General features: G+C 35.8%; 1 protein-coding gene across 1 annotated transcript in view; it reads right to left on the minus strand.

Moving 5' to 3' along the window:
• Window positions 1–960: 960 nt before the first annotated feature.
• LRRCC1 (leucine rich repeat and coiled-coil centrosomal protein 1) overlaps window positions 961–15316 on the minus strand; it is a 29439-nt gene continuing 15083 nt past the window's right edge. The window contains exons 10-19 of the mRNA XM_054594864.1: window positions 14686–14890; window positions 13697–13836; window positions 12240–12441; window positions 11548–11733; window positions 10629–10803; window positions 9616–9779; window positions 6769–6977; window positions 6538–6675; window positions 4015–4150; window positions 961–1232 (exon numbers count right to left, since the gene is read on the minus strand). Of these exons, the coding sequence (XP_054450839.1) occupies window positions 1110–1232; window positions 4015–4150; window positions 6538–6675; window positions 6769–6977; window positions 9616–9779; window positions 10629–10803; window positions 11548–11733; window positions 12240–12441; window positions 13697–13836; window positions 14686–14890 (1678 nt within the window). The 3' untranslated portion in view covers window positions 961–1109. The remainder of the gene's footprint in view (window positions 1233–4014; window positions 4151–6537; window positions 6676–6768; window positions 6978–9615; window positions 9780–10628; window positions 10804–11547; window positions 11734–12239; window positions 12442–13696; window positions 13837–14685; window positions 14891–15316) is intronic.

Raw genomic sequence — 15316 nt, forward strand, 5'->3', positions numbered from 1 at the left:
TTATCTTGTTGCTTTAGACTTTCCCAACAGTTTGATTATGAAGTGTCTAAGCGTGGTTCTCTTCATTTGCCCTGGGTTTTATGGGAATCCTTAGGTCTACAGGTTGATCTTTTCTTTTGGTAAAATACAGGAAGTGTTCAGCTACTATTTCTTATGTTATTTCTTCCCCCCAACTCCCATTACACCTTGGTATGCTCAATGCTGTTCCACAGATGTCAGTGTGAAGCTTGCCCATAATGAAATGTGCTTCTCTCTTTTAGAAGCACTTACATTTTTTCTGATTCCATTTAATTGTTAAAAACATGGTATCATATTCTGTTTCAAAAAGTGAGAATAGTATTAGGTTTTTGTTCCATATACATATGAAGAAAAGAGATGACAAAAGCAAAATAGTAATAGCCAGAGAAAATGAAAGAAAACTGTTTACAGTTACAAAATAAGAATTCTCTTCATATATACAGTGATTAAAAGAAAAAAATGAGAAAATGAGGGTATAAGAGTACTGTTCCTCTTGAGGAGCAATGTTTATGAAACCTTAAATGTAATATCTAATAAAAAAGTCAAATGTATTACAAAAAAGGGGTCATTATGAGTGATGTGGAGAAGGCAATATATGCTTTCTTAAGAGTGCCACATCTTTTGACCATACAGATTTCAGGTACTTTTTGGCTCTATTGTATGAGCATTTTGAAAGAATGGAGCTACATCAACTAAAAGACAACCAATGAATATAATTAGTTCTTCATTAATACAATAAGGCAACAATCATTAAAATACTTTCCCTAATATAGTCAAGAGCTAACTTAATTTCAATTTACATATTTATAGACAAATGTGTAATTACTGAACAATTGTATAGCACAGAAACAAAAAAGTGTCTTAAATCTAGTTATTTTGATAGGTTTTTCTAATACACATATTTATCAACAATTTATTATAAAAACCTACATATACAATTAAATACTTTTTCAAGTCTTTTAAAATATAATCAGAATAAAATGTGTAGAAAGAGACATTTCAAAGTCGTGGCAGTTACTACTGTTACAATATTTAATCATTTTTACAATAGGTCTGCTGGTCCATTTCAATTAAATTCATTCTCAGAATCATTACAAATCTTGTTGAATTTCATTTAGCGCAAAAGCCAGTTGCTTAATTTTTGCTTCCATTGCTTTTTTGTTCTTGCAGTTTTCTTGCAGAAGTTCACGCATTTCTTCTTCAACCTGATGAACCTAAATCAAATATAAATTTTACATTTAAATTTCTTAAATAGATTTTAAAATGCATTCTGAAAGAAAAAAGTCAAAAATTGATTCTTATGCATTTTGCAATTTGAGACATTTATTTAAAGCAAAGAGGTGAGTAAAAGGTAACTTGTTCAAATACTAATTGGGAGTATGATGTTTATGTTGTATACAAAGTACATACATGTATGTTACCTATTTCTCATAGATTCTGGTGATGAACACATGGTAAATGATTTAAACCCTATTTTAGAGTTTAAAAAATCTGTTGAAGGTTGTGCAGCTTCTCAGTAGCATGTCTGGACAGAAAGAGTCTTCTGGCTTAATCTTTGCACTGTCCTGTGATGCCACGAGGGCTGAGACATGAATTCACCTTAAACATGAGACCCTGAAGGACTTTCAAACCTGACATAACCTCCCCTCCCGAATACTATAGTCAAGTTCCTACTGCATTTCTACAGTTGCTGTTGGTGCTTATAAATTGCCATCTATCTGAGAGGTCATTTTATCATTTATTCCTAACCTACACTTCCTGAGAATTTTCTGTAATTGATACTATAAATTTCTGCTTGAAATTCTCTTCTATGATAAATACAGCTTTTCCAGCAGAATTATCACAATGTCCATCCCTTTTCCTAATCTCTAGTACAGATTTACTATTCTTTCTCCCTCAGAAAGCTAAAACTTCTCCTATTTCTTTTTCTTGACTATCACATGTAAGCCCTGGTGCCATTACTCTTAACTCATGAACAGACATCTCCTTAATGTTACACTGCATCAGCAGGAGGGGTCCAATTCGGAACTCAGCGTTTTCCCTTCAGCCAAGGGCCTAAGCTTATACTTTACTTAGTACCTCATAAACCCTTGCCAAACTCCTCAGATTTTAAATAAAACGTGAATCATCTGTTGACTTGACAGGAGATAAAGAATTTTGAACAAAGTATATTTTCTTATTAATTGTGATTATTTTCAAAGCCCTCATCCATCTCTCTTCAGACTCCTGAGGGTAATCAATGTCCACTAATCAAACCACCTTGATCATAATGATACAGAGTATCCCTTTCCCCTTCTGTTGTTTGACTCTTTTCCAGCTGCTTTTTTCTGAGTCTCCAGTCTTACAGAAGATAGTCATCCCACTTATCCAAGGGGATATGTTCCAAGACCTCCCAGTGGCTGCCTAAAACCACGGATAGTACCAAACCCCATATATGCTACATTTCTTCTTACACATATATACCTATGATAAAAGCTTAATTTAAAAAATAGATTTTTAAACACAGCAAGAGATTAACAATAACATAATCAGAGCAAAATACTATCATAAAAGTTATGTGATGCGATCTCTCTCAAAACATCTTACTATTCTGTACTCACCCTTCTTATTCTTGAGATGATGTGAGGTGATAAAATGCCAAACCTATTCCTGAATCTGTGACCATCCCTCACTTGCAGTAAATGGCCTGGTGTCACTCATTTCAGGGGCTCCCTTGCTGAAGTCCTCACAAAGGCTCAGTGCTTTCTGAGCAACATGTTGCCATCAATAGGAACATATTTTCTGTTCGTGTCTTCCACCCACAAATTTAATGCCTTTTTCATCTTAGCTAAGCACTCATCACTCTGTGGCCGTAACATTTGCAGTCTGAGGTACAACGGCAAAACTAGCACAAGTTTCTTTTTCCTTCTTCAGATCTTCATGATAAGAGATTCATTCTTAATGTAGATTTTAGCAACCTCAGCATATGATTTTTTCTTTCCTTATAAAGTCCAGAATGTTCACCTTTCCACTTAAAGGAAGCTCTTTACGGCTTCTCTTTGGCGTGTTGGAGTTGCCAGCATCACAGCTCTTGAACTTTGGGGCCATTATTAAGTAAAATAAATGTTACTTGAACACAAGCACTGCGATACCATGACAGTTGATCTGATCACCAAGGTCGCTACTAATGCCAATGGGAAGGGAGTACATACAGCATGGAGATGCTGGACAAAACGATGATTCACATCCAGGGTGGGACAGATTTCATCATGCTATTCAGAATGATGCTCAGTTTAAAACTTATGAATTATTTCTGGAATTTTCCACCTACTATTCAAACCACAATTGACCGTGGGTAACCAAAACCTCAGGAAAAAAAAGGTGCATTTGGGGGAAGGGGACTATTGTATCTGTTTCTTATTACTTCAAAATCAGGGAAAAATAAAATTTCACAACTGTCCACTCAGCTAGTGATCTCAAAAGAGGGGTCACATCTGAATTACCTGATGAGTTTTAAAAATACCTCGATCTGACCCCAGACTCAGTGAATGAAAATCTCAGGGGGAAGCTCAAGCATGTGTATTATTAAAAGCTCCTTTGTCAATGATATTAATAAGATAAACTTGATAGTCCCGAACCCTAATTATTAATAAAATACTTCTTGAGAACTTTTCCAGAGTAGTGATGGATTGTATTTAATATGTTCAATTCTCACCCTGCTTATGTGTAAGCAAACAGGCTTTGCTCTGAGACTGGTCAGGGAGATGGTGGACTTTATTGAGAGATCACGGAGCAGGTACATGCCAGAATCAAATTTTCAATTTTGGTTTCATTAGAATTATATTCTATAACCAATCTAAGTATTACAATACTTTGGCCTGGCTTCATGATAGTTTGGCAACATTCTTCAAATCTATTTGGTTATTAAATCATGCTGCCTTTTTTCTTTATAATTCTCAATTTATTTAGCTGTAACAATTTGATACTGATAATCCAAGTGCATTTCACTTACAGTACCTTTAAATTTGCAGAATCAATATATTTCTGCTTTTCATTTTCCAATTGTATAATTTCAGCTTGATGAGCTTCAACAATTGCTTCAACTTGTTTTTTAAAGGCATCATCCATACTATGAAGCTTCTCCATAGCATCCCTTAAAAACAGAAAACAAAACCCAAGCATCTCTGTGTATAAAAGTTAGGATTTCTTTTTCTTCTGAGAGGGCAGCTTGTATATTCTTTTTTTTCTCAAGTATTCACCCGAGGATACATTTACTGATTTTAGAGAGAGAGGAAGGGAGAGAGAGAAACATCGATCAGCTGCATCCCAGACCGGGGACCAAACCCACAACCCAGGAATGTTCCTTGATTGGGTGGTGCAGAGAGATGCTCCAACCAATAAAGCCACCCCATCAAGGCAATGTGCATATTTTAATAGATGTGTAACTCCATTAAATAGCAAAGGGCTATCTATTTCAGGTAACTTCAGAGAGATATAAGCAGTTCACCATCCAGCAGAATCAGTTAGTAGCAGGATAGGGTAGAGTAACCTTTGCATATCTGTTACATTTCACCCTCCAAAAGTTTGAGTAATCTAGTTATCACTTATTGAATCTAAGGAAATTGTTTATGAGCACCTTCACAGATATCTACCATTAGTTCTTTTTCCTCCATGTATTTGCAGTGTGCTAATAATTTGAGAAGTGTATACCACAGACAGGTTTACATTTATAAACAGGTATGTCTGGCTTTCCTGTGCTAATGCTTATCAGATAAAACCCAAGGTTAATAAACACATTAAGTAGTATTCACAAAACTTTAGTGCTAAAAGTTTCTTATAGGCAAAACACCAATTCCTTTATATTAAATATGAATGATTTTATTTAAAAAGATTCATAATGAAAACATTTCCTAGTTTTGGCATCAGCCATAGAAATGGCAGACTGAACATTAGTCTCTTGTATTCCCAGTTACAACACAGTAACCAGGTGACTGAGGGCAAGTTAAACTCTACACTGAGGTTTTTCAATATAAAATAGAATAATCCTGCCTGTTCTGTCAACCTCACTGCTGGGTTAAAAATAAAAGATAAGAAAAAAATATCAATTTATACATTAAAAAGCTATACAAATAAAAATCTATTTTTATTAACAGTAACTCACTTATTTTATTAAAATTCTATTGAATTAAAACTCTTATATACTGCCCTGGCTGGTGTGGCTCAGTGGATTGAATGCTGGCCTATGAACCAAAAAAAGGCCACCAGATGATTTCCAGTCAGGACACATGCCTGGGTTGTGGGCCGGGTCCCTGGTGGGAGATATGTGAGAGGCAACCACACACTGATGTTTCCCTCTCTTTCTCCCTCCCTTCCCCTCTGTCTAAAAATAAATAAATAAAATCCTTAAAAAAATCATGGATACCGATCTTAGTCATAAAGGCATTAACACAGAAAATCAGGTCTAATGTTTTGCCATGAATGAGTGACACATTTAACAATGGAATATAAGGGATTCTAAAACTTGTCAGGCTTTATGATTTTTATTAAGTTTTGGAATTGTTATTTATAGCAATGATTCTTTCTTACAGGATCTAAAGGACTGACAATTGCAAAGGTGTGATGGGCAGGAGAGAAAGTTGAACAGGTCCCAAGCTGAGGACTCTGGAACAGTTGGTTAAAAACAAAGCACAACAGGGTGTGTTAACAGGCAAATGAGTAACTACTGTCAATCAAACCTTTCTGGAGAGGACTAACACTATCAATTTCATGGAGTTAAAATATGAAGAATCCAACTCCAGGTCCCATGAGATATGCTGGAATGGGAACTCCTGCTATGGGAGTCTATGTGCCCTGCTGTCTATACCACTCTGTATCTCAACATGAGACTGACTGTGAAACCGCACTACCTATTTCCAAGGCAGTCAACTTTATAAATTACTTTAACAGGTCTAGCTATAGATCTTAGAAGGTAAAACTTGCATTTCCTCTAGAGCATTTAGGAAATCCACACAACCAACACCCAGGAACATGTTTTTTCCCCCTTTGAAATCAGCTCTTGCTTCTCTAACTCAGTGCCCCAAAGGTCAGGCAACTTACTCTTCTGAAGTCTAGGCAATGGCCATAAATACCACTGGCCACTGGCTGCTTTCAAATACCACTGGCCACTGGCTGCTTTCAATCACCCAGTATGGAAACAGCAAGCACAATAATAAAAACAATAGTCATACAGTAATTACTATGTGTCAAGCCCTATATTCTCTCTCTCTCTCTCTCTCACACACACACACACACACACACACACACCCCCCCCCCCCGCCTTAAAGCTCACATCAACACAATGGCAGAATGGGGGAACTATTCCTTTCCCTTTTTCCCTTAATAGATGGAATGATAGAAAGGAAAGGAAGTATTCGCCAAATAACTGCCTCCAACATGTTTTTAGCTTCCTCCCCTTCCCTCTTTCTTTCTATGCATCTCACTCATCCCAATTCAGTGTTTCTGTTTACAGAGGGCCCTGGCACTTGAGGACTTAATGCTTACTTTTGCAGTTCAATACTTTTGTCCCTCTCTGCTTTGAGTTTCCTTTCCTTGTTTTCAAATTTCTCTTTCACTTCTTTTACTTGCATTTCCAGATTACAGAGAAGTTCCCCTTTATCATGCCACTTTTGATTAAGTGTACTGTATGAGAAGAGATAACGTTAAGAGATAAAATCGGTTATACAAAATTATTAAGCCACATTTTATTTCTCAATGGCAAATACCATAGAATACCTGTAAGCTTTTCTAATTTCTTCAAGTTCTAATTCCTTTATTTGCAACTGCTGTTTTAGTTTTTCTTTTCTTTCATTGTGTCTTTCTAGTTTCTCAATTATGTCATCTAGTTGTGAAGATTTTTCATCAAGTTGTTCTTGAGTACATTTCTGTATTTCAGTGATCTTTTCTTGTAATATTTTGACTTGTTCCTCTCTTTCCTGTAAACACTTCAAGAAAATAATCAGTACTTTATTAATCCCAGATGTCTCATTTCCTAATTAAGTAGACATGGTTTAAAATTATTATAAAAACTACAAGTTAGAAATAAATTGAATGTTCAATGAGTATTTTAGAAAAGATTTACAGAATATTGTTTATCACAGTCAATAAGAAACATCACTACTACTTTAAGTGCTATTAACAAAGAAAATTTTTGTCCTATTCACACTTTTCATTTCAGGAAGTTAGTAATTATTATTCACACAGAATAGAAGGAAAAGAGAAAGTAGCAGAATGAAAATTTCAATTAACATGATTCTACATTTGAAAGAATCTGTGTTCTTATGACAGAAAGAACCCCAGGTGGCTGACAGCCATACAGCAAAGGCTAATTGTTCACTGGATGCAATGGCACAAATCACACTATTTCTACTGTGCAAATACTTTAAAATAATGATTTCATCATTACTAAAATGTCACATGCAAACAGGTTTTACATCTCCCAAAACATCCTCTAATATTATGTCTGCTGTACTGTGAGTCAACACGCAGAAGGATCAAACTACCTAAGGCTCTGTGCACTGTTTGTAGACTCTAGGTCTCATGTAGGCTGTTTATCCCAATGAACTTGGTCTGCTGTAGTGGGTTGTCTGGGCCTCTGGGGCAGCCTGCTGCACACGAGCATTGGGCTGCAGGTGAGAAGATGGAAGTGGATCTTACTTTTGTCCTGATTCTCCTCTGCCCAACTTACCTTTGCTTTTTGTTCCTCTTGGGAAGATGGAGGCAAACAAATGCTGGACAAGTCTAATTTAAGTACAGATTCTTAAATCTCACACAGAATGTGGTTCAGTTCCTCAGAGTGTTACAGAGCTAAAAATTCTAAGCAAAGGTAGTCAGGTAGTCTTGACCAACATTTGCATAAGTCTTGAATTGTTTATTTTCTCCCACAACTCCCTGAACTACTTAGGAGTGGGCAGTCTTGATACATGTTATCAAGACACCATGAAAGTCATAAAAGATTCTTATAAAATAACCCTATTAATAATAACAATAACATTGCAGCATCAGAGTCTTGTGATCCATTTATACTAAAAAGTACCAAAATAATACATGGAGAGGAAATGGAATTTCAAAAATTTCTGTTTCTGACTCCCATAATCAGAAGCTAATTATAGAATTAGCTTAGTTGAATACATCAAACTCCAAATTTTGTCGATTAGGTCATTATCCCCTTAAGTTATTAGTTATGTTGACTTTACTGCTAAAAGAAATTATGCCTGGCTGTCTCTATATGTTACATGATTATTTGGAAAGTACCATTAATGCTCATATCTTAGAGGCTGATAGAATGTTCTTTAAATGTATTAAATTGTGGGGAAAAAAATAAAGGTAAAAAATCTACAAATGTTTTATATATTTTGCTAAAAACCTAAAACTAAAATCTATCTGTTTTTTGGCTCCACTATGTCATTAAGTCATTTCCTTCTAAAACTCTGCTCAGATTGAGAAAGCATCAGTCTTACTGTGTGGTTAGTCAAACACAATGCACTGTACCAAATGTATTGTCTGTTTTGCCTTGTGAAACTTAAATACAATCACCAGTCTTTCTGTTTCATATATTACCTTAATTTAAAAGAAAATAAGCTTGGTTAGATTTTTAAAACAAGAAAAAAGGCTAACTGCTAAAAAATTTTAATAATTTTCAATGCAGCCTGGCACATATGACCAGTATATTTGAAATACTGAGTATACTAAGACCAAATTTTCAATTGAGGAAGTACCAATATAATTGTTCAGGATAGTTCAGGCATTCATACCTACATTTAGCTATGAATAAAGCAATATGGGAATAAATAGGTTTCTTTATTTTCTGTACTTGATGAAATTAAATTCTAAGGAGTTTCTTAAAAATGACTAAGGGAAAAAAAAATCATATCTTAGGTAGTTACAATTTGTCTAAAGAACGAGTTTCTAATTTTATGGGTGATAACCCCATTAAGGAGTTCCTTTACAAAACCCCTTTTCAGTTATTTTTATACTTAAGAGATAGCCTCTAAAAGAAAATTTTGAAATTCAAATGTGATTTAATGCTCAAGATAATTTTCAGAAAATCTCTCCAGAGAATTTTTATATAAGATACTTTGAAACAAGTGATCTTTGTAAGTATTCTTTCAAGATAGGTCCAGCTGAAGAAAAGTGTACACATGGTGTCTTCAGGAACAAAGAAGAAACTTGTAATCTATTCATATGCCTTTAAGGATAGGAGGTTTGTCATCACTTTGAGAAGTGAGTTAGCAATATTGAAAGATATTAAACAATGCTTTAAAAGAATATTTTAAACATATAAAACATTCATTTTCTTATGATTCCTAACCTTTCATTGACACTATTTCCAGTTATTTCAAAGGGCCATAAGAACATTCTCCGTAAAATTTTGAAGTGAAAGTAAATGCAAGTTAATAAATGAGTATCATGTACCACTTTTAAAAGCAAAGGGGCAAACATTGCAAAAGGAAACACATGATAATCTGTCCTAAATTTCTTAACAGTTGGGATTCATAGAAACAAGCATTTATTGGATACTCTGATCCACGTATTTTTAAACCTGCCATATGCCCTCCTCCCAAAATAAAACATCAAACTTACAACTTTTAATTTTCTGATAGTCTCAGTTTGGTCTTCTATGATTTTGCACTTAATTCTTAATGTGTCATTGTCACGCTCACTTGCCTTCCGCAGAGATTCATTTTCTCTACATAAACTTTCAATCTGTGCCTCTAGTTTCCCACGGTCCTGGGCTAGACAGGATCCTGAGAAACAAACATCACCAGTAACAAACTTTAGAAGACCATGGAGGATTTGTATTTTGTAAACATATATGTTTTAACAATGTATAATAAAGTAAAACAAAAAACTAATTAAAGAAAGAAGATAGATGTTATTAGCACAGTAGGAAGAGGAAAGGGCCAGAGAACAAAAAGGCCTTTCAAACCCCTGTGGCTATTTGAAAACCTAAAACCACAAACTGAGAACAACTAACTCAGGCAGGTACTATCATATTTAATTGGTCATATTATGGCACACAACCAACCAAAATCATGTGAAATAATCCTATGTGGAATGACAGATGAACCATGCTCCACTGAAACCAGTATCTGTGAAGTGTCTGTGAATGCCCTAAAACAGGCCATCTCTTGCTGTGCAGTGATTGGAAAGAAAATGGCCTGAGTGTCAGTTTACCTAAGCAGACAGTGGTGTTCATCGATAGATCATTTTACTTTTTTCCATGTATAACAAGATAACTGTTGCTAACTTTTTTAGAAAAAATCTGAATGCTGCTGTATCTGTACAAATAATGCAAAATCATTGAATAAGAAATAAGTACTTTCAAAAACTTATTCAGCTGTAGCACTCTAAAGGTATACGTTGTCCAGAAGAGTAACACAGTTATACTGGGAAGAAAAGCAACAACAAAAGGATCAGAGTGATAACTCATAATTGGTACAATAACCTATTTCCTGTTTCCAAGAGGAACATGGAGAGCGTGGCCATCGCTCCTGGTTGTAGGGGCAGGGAAGTCCTTCCTTTTCTCTCTAATATACAGATTTATTCATTTAGAAAAATGGGCTATTTTCCCTTTTAAAATTTGAGAATTTTACCTTGTTGTGCCAGCTCATGTCCCCACACTTTTCTTTCTGTCCTTAAACCGTAAATTAGTGATTCCTTGGCTGCTAGCTCTGAAATAAGCTGGACCTTTTCATGCTTGAGAAGCTCAATTTGGATACTCTTCTGCTTGTCATCTTCAATCAAGATTTCAAGGGTGTTGATTTGATTCTGTATACTCCCCAAAAAATTGAAAAAAATGCAAAGTAATTATTATATTTAATTTTTTATTTTCTACTTTTTGAATTTTATAAGAAAAAGTGTTAATTAAGCAAATACCAAGTAAATGTCCCTCAACTGTACATCGGAAAAAGTTTTAGTTTTATTAACTGAAGATAAATGTAGGTCAGGAAAAAAAAAGTCAAATTCTAACAGGCTACTCCTTCAAACACTCTGAATTTTATTCTAATACCTTAAGAGAGGAACTACACCTGTAATACTCAAAATTTCTTCGTATTTACATCAGCAGTCTAAAGGTCACTTACAGGGAGGAAGTTCTCTTGGGCAAAATATCCCTGAAGTTTAAAATGGCAACAACAGAAATTAATTTAAAAATTATTACAGTAGGTATATCTAAAAAACTACCATTACACAAAAGTAGTACCAGTGACTCACGTTATATTTCCCAAACTCCAATTATTTGAGCATTGTCATCAGAATTTTTGCTCTATCACTGTGCAACTGGCACCTAGTTACTTAGTATGTTTCTTAAAATTAATTGACTTACTTTATTTAAATACTATTTTAGCATAAACAATATGTTCTGAAATCACATTACTCTCCTAGTTTTATTATTTTTCTCATAGGCATCAAATACATAATTAGTATGTTAAAATTGTGCACTTCCTAAAAATTACTACAGGCCCTTGAGAAAATGATGAAACGAATTGAAAAGAAAATGTTACAATGTCTTACCTGCAAATTTGCTGCTGTTTCCTGTTTTAATTTGGAAACTTCTGCCAGTTTTGTCTTTTGCTCCTTCACCATACATGTCAGATCTTTAATTAAAGAGGAAGACTCGTTTTCTTTCCGCTGAGCCCAAACTAGAGCATGTTTGCTCTTTGCTAACTCAGTTGCAACACTTTCAAAACCATCTTTAACCTATATTTTAAAATTGCATCATAAATATCAGTTCTCCAAATATTTAGAAAATATTTGTTTCTGGAAACAGCTTACTTCTTTCATGTTTAGAATCACAGAGGTTTAGCACAAGAACTCACAGATAACTGGCTTTGCAGGCTAGGCCACGTGGTCTGTGTTGAAAGTACACAATAGCACGGCTGTATTCTAGTAAAACTTGACAGACAGTGGCCACAGCCGGGATTTATTATGCCAATCCCTGCCCTACAGAAACAACAGATTCAGGTTTCCCAATCCTCTCTGTACCTGATCATTTAACAACTTCATTGGCTTTGACAACAGCACTGACAAGCAGGTATTATTTCAGCAAAACAACTAAGGCTCTAAGAATTTAAGTGATCTGCTTAAGATCAGATAGCCAACATGTCAACAGAGCTAGAAGCTAGAACTCTAAAAAGTGTGGTTCTCTCATCAAACCATATGTTGCTGGTTCTGTTTTCAACAAAAACCTAAATGCCAATTCTTACATCTTTAAATCTTCTGGCTTCGACAGTTAAAGCTATACGAAATTCATTCTCTAAATCCAGGTACTGCTGATTTAATGAGTCGATTTTTTCTTGGTATTCTTTTATCTCTTGCTCATGCTTTGTCTCTTCTTTAGCTACTTCCTTAGCTAAGGCTTCCTGAAACTCAGCATCACTAAAAAACTCCCTTGTTTCAAGTTCTTTCCTAGAATGAAAAACAAATAAAAATCACAGGATGCTGTTCACTTGGAAAGAAAACTTTTAAAGGTCTTTAAATAGTCATTAAATAGCCTATATTCCCTAATATTTATTTAAGGTGAGCTCTTCACTTTCAAACACAGAAACTGGGATAGGACAGAGAAGGAGTATGAGATTTACTTGATTGTTCAGTGGGGATGGGGATCAGAGTAGTGTCCCATTTCTAGGTTCATGGAGATAGTTCAGGGTCCCTGTATGGTTACAGCTCTAGGGTTCTTCAGAACCTCTACATCCTTGTACCTCCTGTTCTGGCTGAGTCTTTGATATACAATAAACATAGCCTGACTGGTACTCGTGGTTGGTTAACAGGAGAAAAAATCTGTTAAACTGAAATTATTCACCAATCTTTTAACGTAAGGTCAGTTTTTTCTCTATATGTGAGCTCATTCCTTAGAGTTCTCTACTATTTTTCCTGATTAAATCAAGCCCATAATACAAAATCCATTATTTCTGGTTTTGGTTTCTTTATATTAGAACAAGTAAAAAAATATCTGTAAAACAAGCTAATTACAAAATTTTAGATTTGTTAATTATTTCCCTCAATCTTTTATAGCTGTCCTGCCCATACATAGGGTGTCAATTTTCCCCAGAGCATCTACATTTAACTTATACGTGAAATCACAGAATTAGCTGAGGGTATTAGGAAATAAGCAGCTGAAAGCATCTCCATCACTGCAGACTGAGTGCATGACAGGTATACTGCAGCCCCATGGATCCAGCTGGCCTGTGCCCTTTTCCGGAAACAAACTTTTATTGGCACACAGCCAGACTGGCTGGCTTACATTTCTACAGTAAAGGCAGTTAGATGTGGCCTGCAAAGCCTGAAATACTTTCTATCTGGTCCTTCACAAGAAAAGTCTGTTAACACCTGCTTCACACGAACAAAGAATACTGAATAACTCAATATGCAGTGACCTCGAGATCCATTAAAACAGTTTTCTGTTGGGTTTGCAGAAATGCAAACACAGCTTCCCTGCTGCAGCCCACACCTCAGTAAGTCACCTGTGTGTCTGTAAGCTGCCAGCTCTGCATTAGAAACCAACTTAGATGGTCGCACAAGCACATCCCTTCCAGGAGCTCTACCAAAAGCCTCTCCACTGCTCAGTCCCCAGCTAGTGTTTGTGGAGTGGGGAGGGGGGAAGAATCAAGTGGCTTCTTTCCTGTGCTTGAATGGCAACATTTCCTGGTTCATTTTCATTTACCTGTGCTCTTGTTCTTTCAGTTCAAGAAGCTCATGAAGCTGCTGCACCTGCTCCTTTTCTTGATGAAGGGAAGTTCGCAGTAAGTTTATTTCTCGGTCAGCAGCTGCAGCTTTGAGCTCCACCTCTTCAACAAGTCGCATCTGAGGAAAAGACACACAATAATAGCCTTCAGATTCTCCCTGCTTCTACTTTAATGCCCATTTCCCAGAGAAAAGTACCTTTTAAATAACAGAACCTATTGCCCAAGTTGATTTTCAAAATGTCATAGAAGAATGATGCTGTCGTCACATGAGGTATAGCCTCCGAAGCATCCAACACACTCTCGTTGCCTATAGATCTTAATCAAAATTCTTACTTAGAAAGTGTGAGTGAAATACCTTCTGAACAAAACAGAAACAGGCCCACAGATACAGAGAACAGACTGACAGCTGTCAGAGGAGACGGGGGCTGATGGGCTGGGTTAAAAAGTTGGAAGGAATTAAACAAAAAATAAAAAAAAATACAAACAAAACAAACAAACAAAAACCTCACAGACACAGACAACAGTATGGTAATTACCAGAGGGAAAGGGGGGAAAAAGAGAATAATGAGGGGAGGAGGCTTGATTTTGGGTGGTGAACACACAGTACAAAATGCAGTTGATATATTATAGAATTGCACACCTGAAACATACAATTTTATTAACCAATGTCATCCCAATAAATTCAATAAAAATATGAAAGAAATACCTTCAGGCGCCCCAAAGAGACTTTAAATCCTGGCTCTTGGAACACAAGCCCAACAACTTGCCATATGTCCACCAAGTTTTCTGGTTGCCTTGTGAGTTCTAGGAGCCTTAATTCAGAAATAACTTCACAGACTGAATTGCCATAACACTTAATTTTTGCACATTCTAACATCTCTGAGTCTACTGAATAACCAGAGTTGTTTCAGTACAGAGCTAGGACTGGGTGTTAACTCAGTGGCTAACAGACAGAACAGAGAGATACCTGGGCTGCTTGCTGCTGTCCTTTCTGCCTCTCCATCTTTTCTAATGCTCTCTCCAGGGCTCTCAAGTGCCTGATGTGATCTTCTTGCTGATCTCTCGCTTTAATTAATTCAATAGTTAGTTTTTTAATTTCATTTTGAAGTCTGTGAACCATAATTTCGAGTTGCACTTTGGAATTTCTTTCTTTAAAAATAATTTCCTTTAACCTAAAGCACAAATCAGATGTGTATATTATACACAAAAATGAACAAAAATTGTAGTCAACATCAAAGGTCACAGTAGAGAGGAATATTTGAAGTACTTTTGTAACTCATCAAATTAAAAAAAAAAAAAAGGCTGAAAAACAGAATAATATGTCTCTTTTCCATCCCTGAAACTAAATTGTGTCAAAAGGAAAAGCATTCTACCTGAATTAATGAAACTTAATCTTATGTGAACTTTATTCAATAGCAAAACTTTACTGAACACTTGTTTCAGGCACTGTGCTAGATGTGGGCTTAAAATTCAACGGCATGAGCCCTGACCAGATGGCTCAGCTGGTTGGAGCAATGCACCATACACCAAAACGTTGCACGTTCAATCCCCGACCAGGGTACATACCTGGGTTGCAGGTTCGATCCTCAGTCAGAGCA

This window comes from Pteronotus mesoamericanus, unplaced genomic scaffold (assembly GCF_021234165.1).
Source record: "Pteronotus mesoamericanus isolate MK-2021 breed Mesoamerican mustached bat unplaced genomic scaffold, CSHL_Meso_final scaffold_54, whole genome shotgun sequence".
Classification (NCBI taxonomy): Eukaryota; Metazoa; Chordata; class Mammalia; order Chiroptera; family Mormoopidae; genus Pteronotus; species Pteronotus mesoamericanus.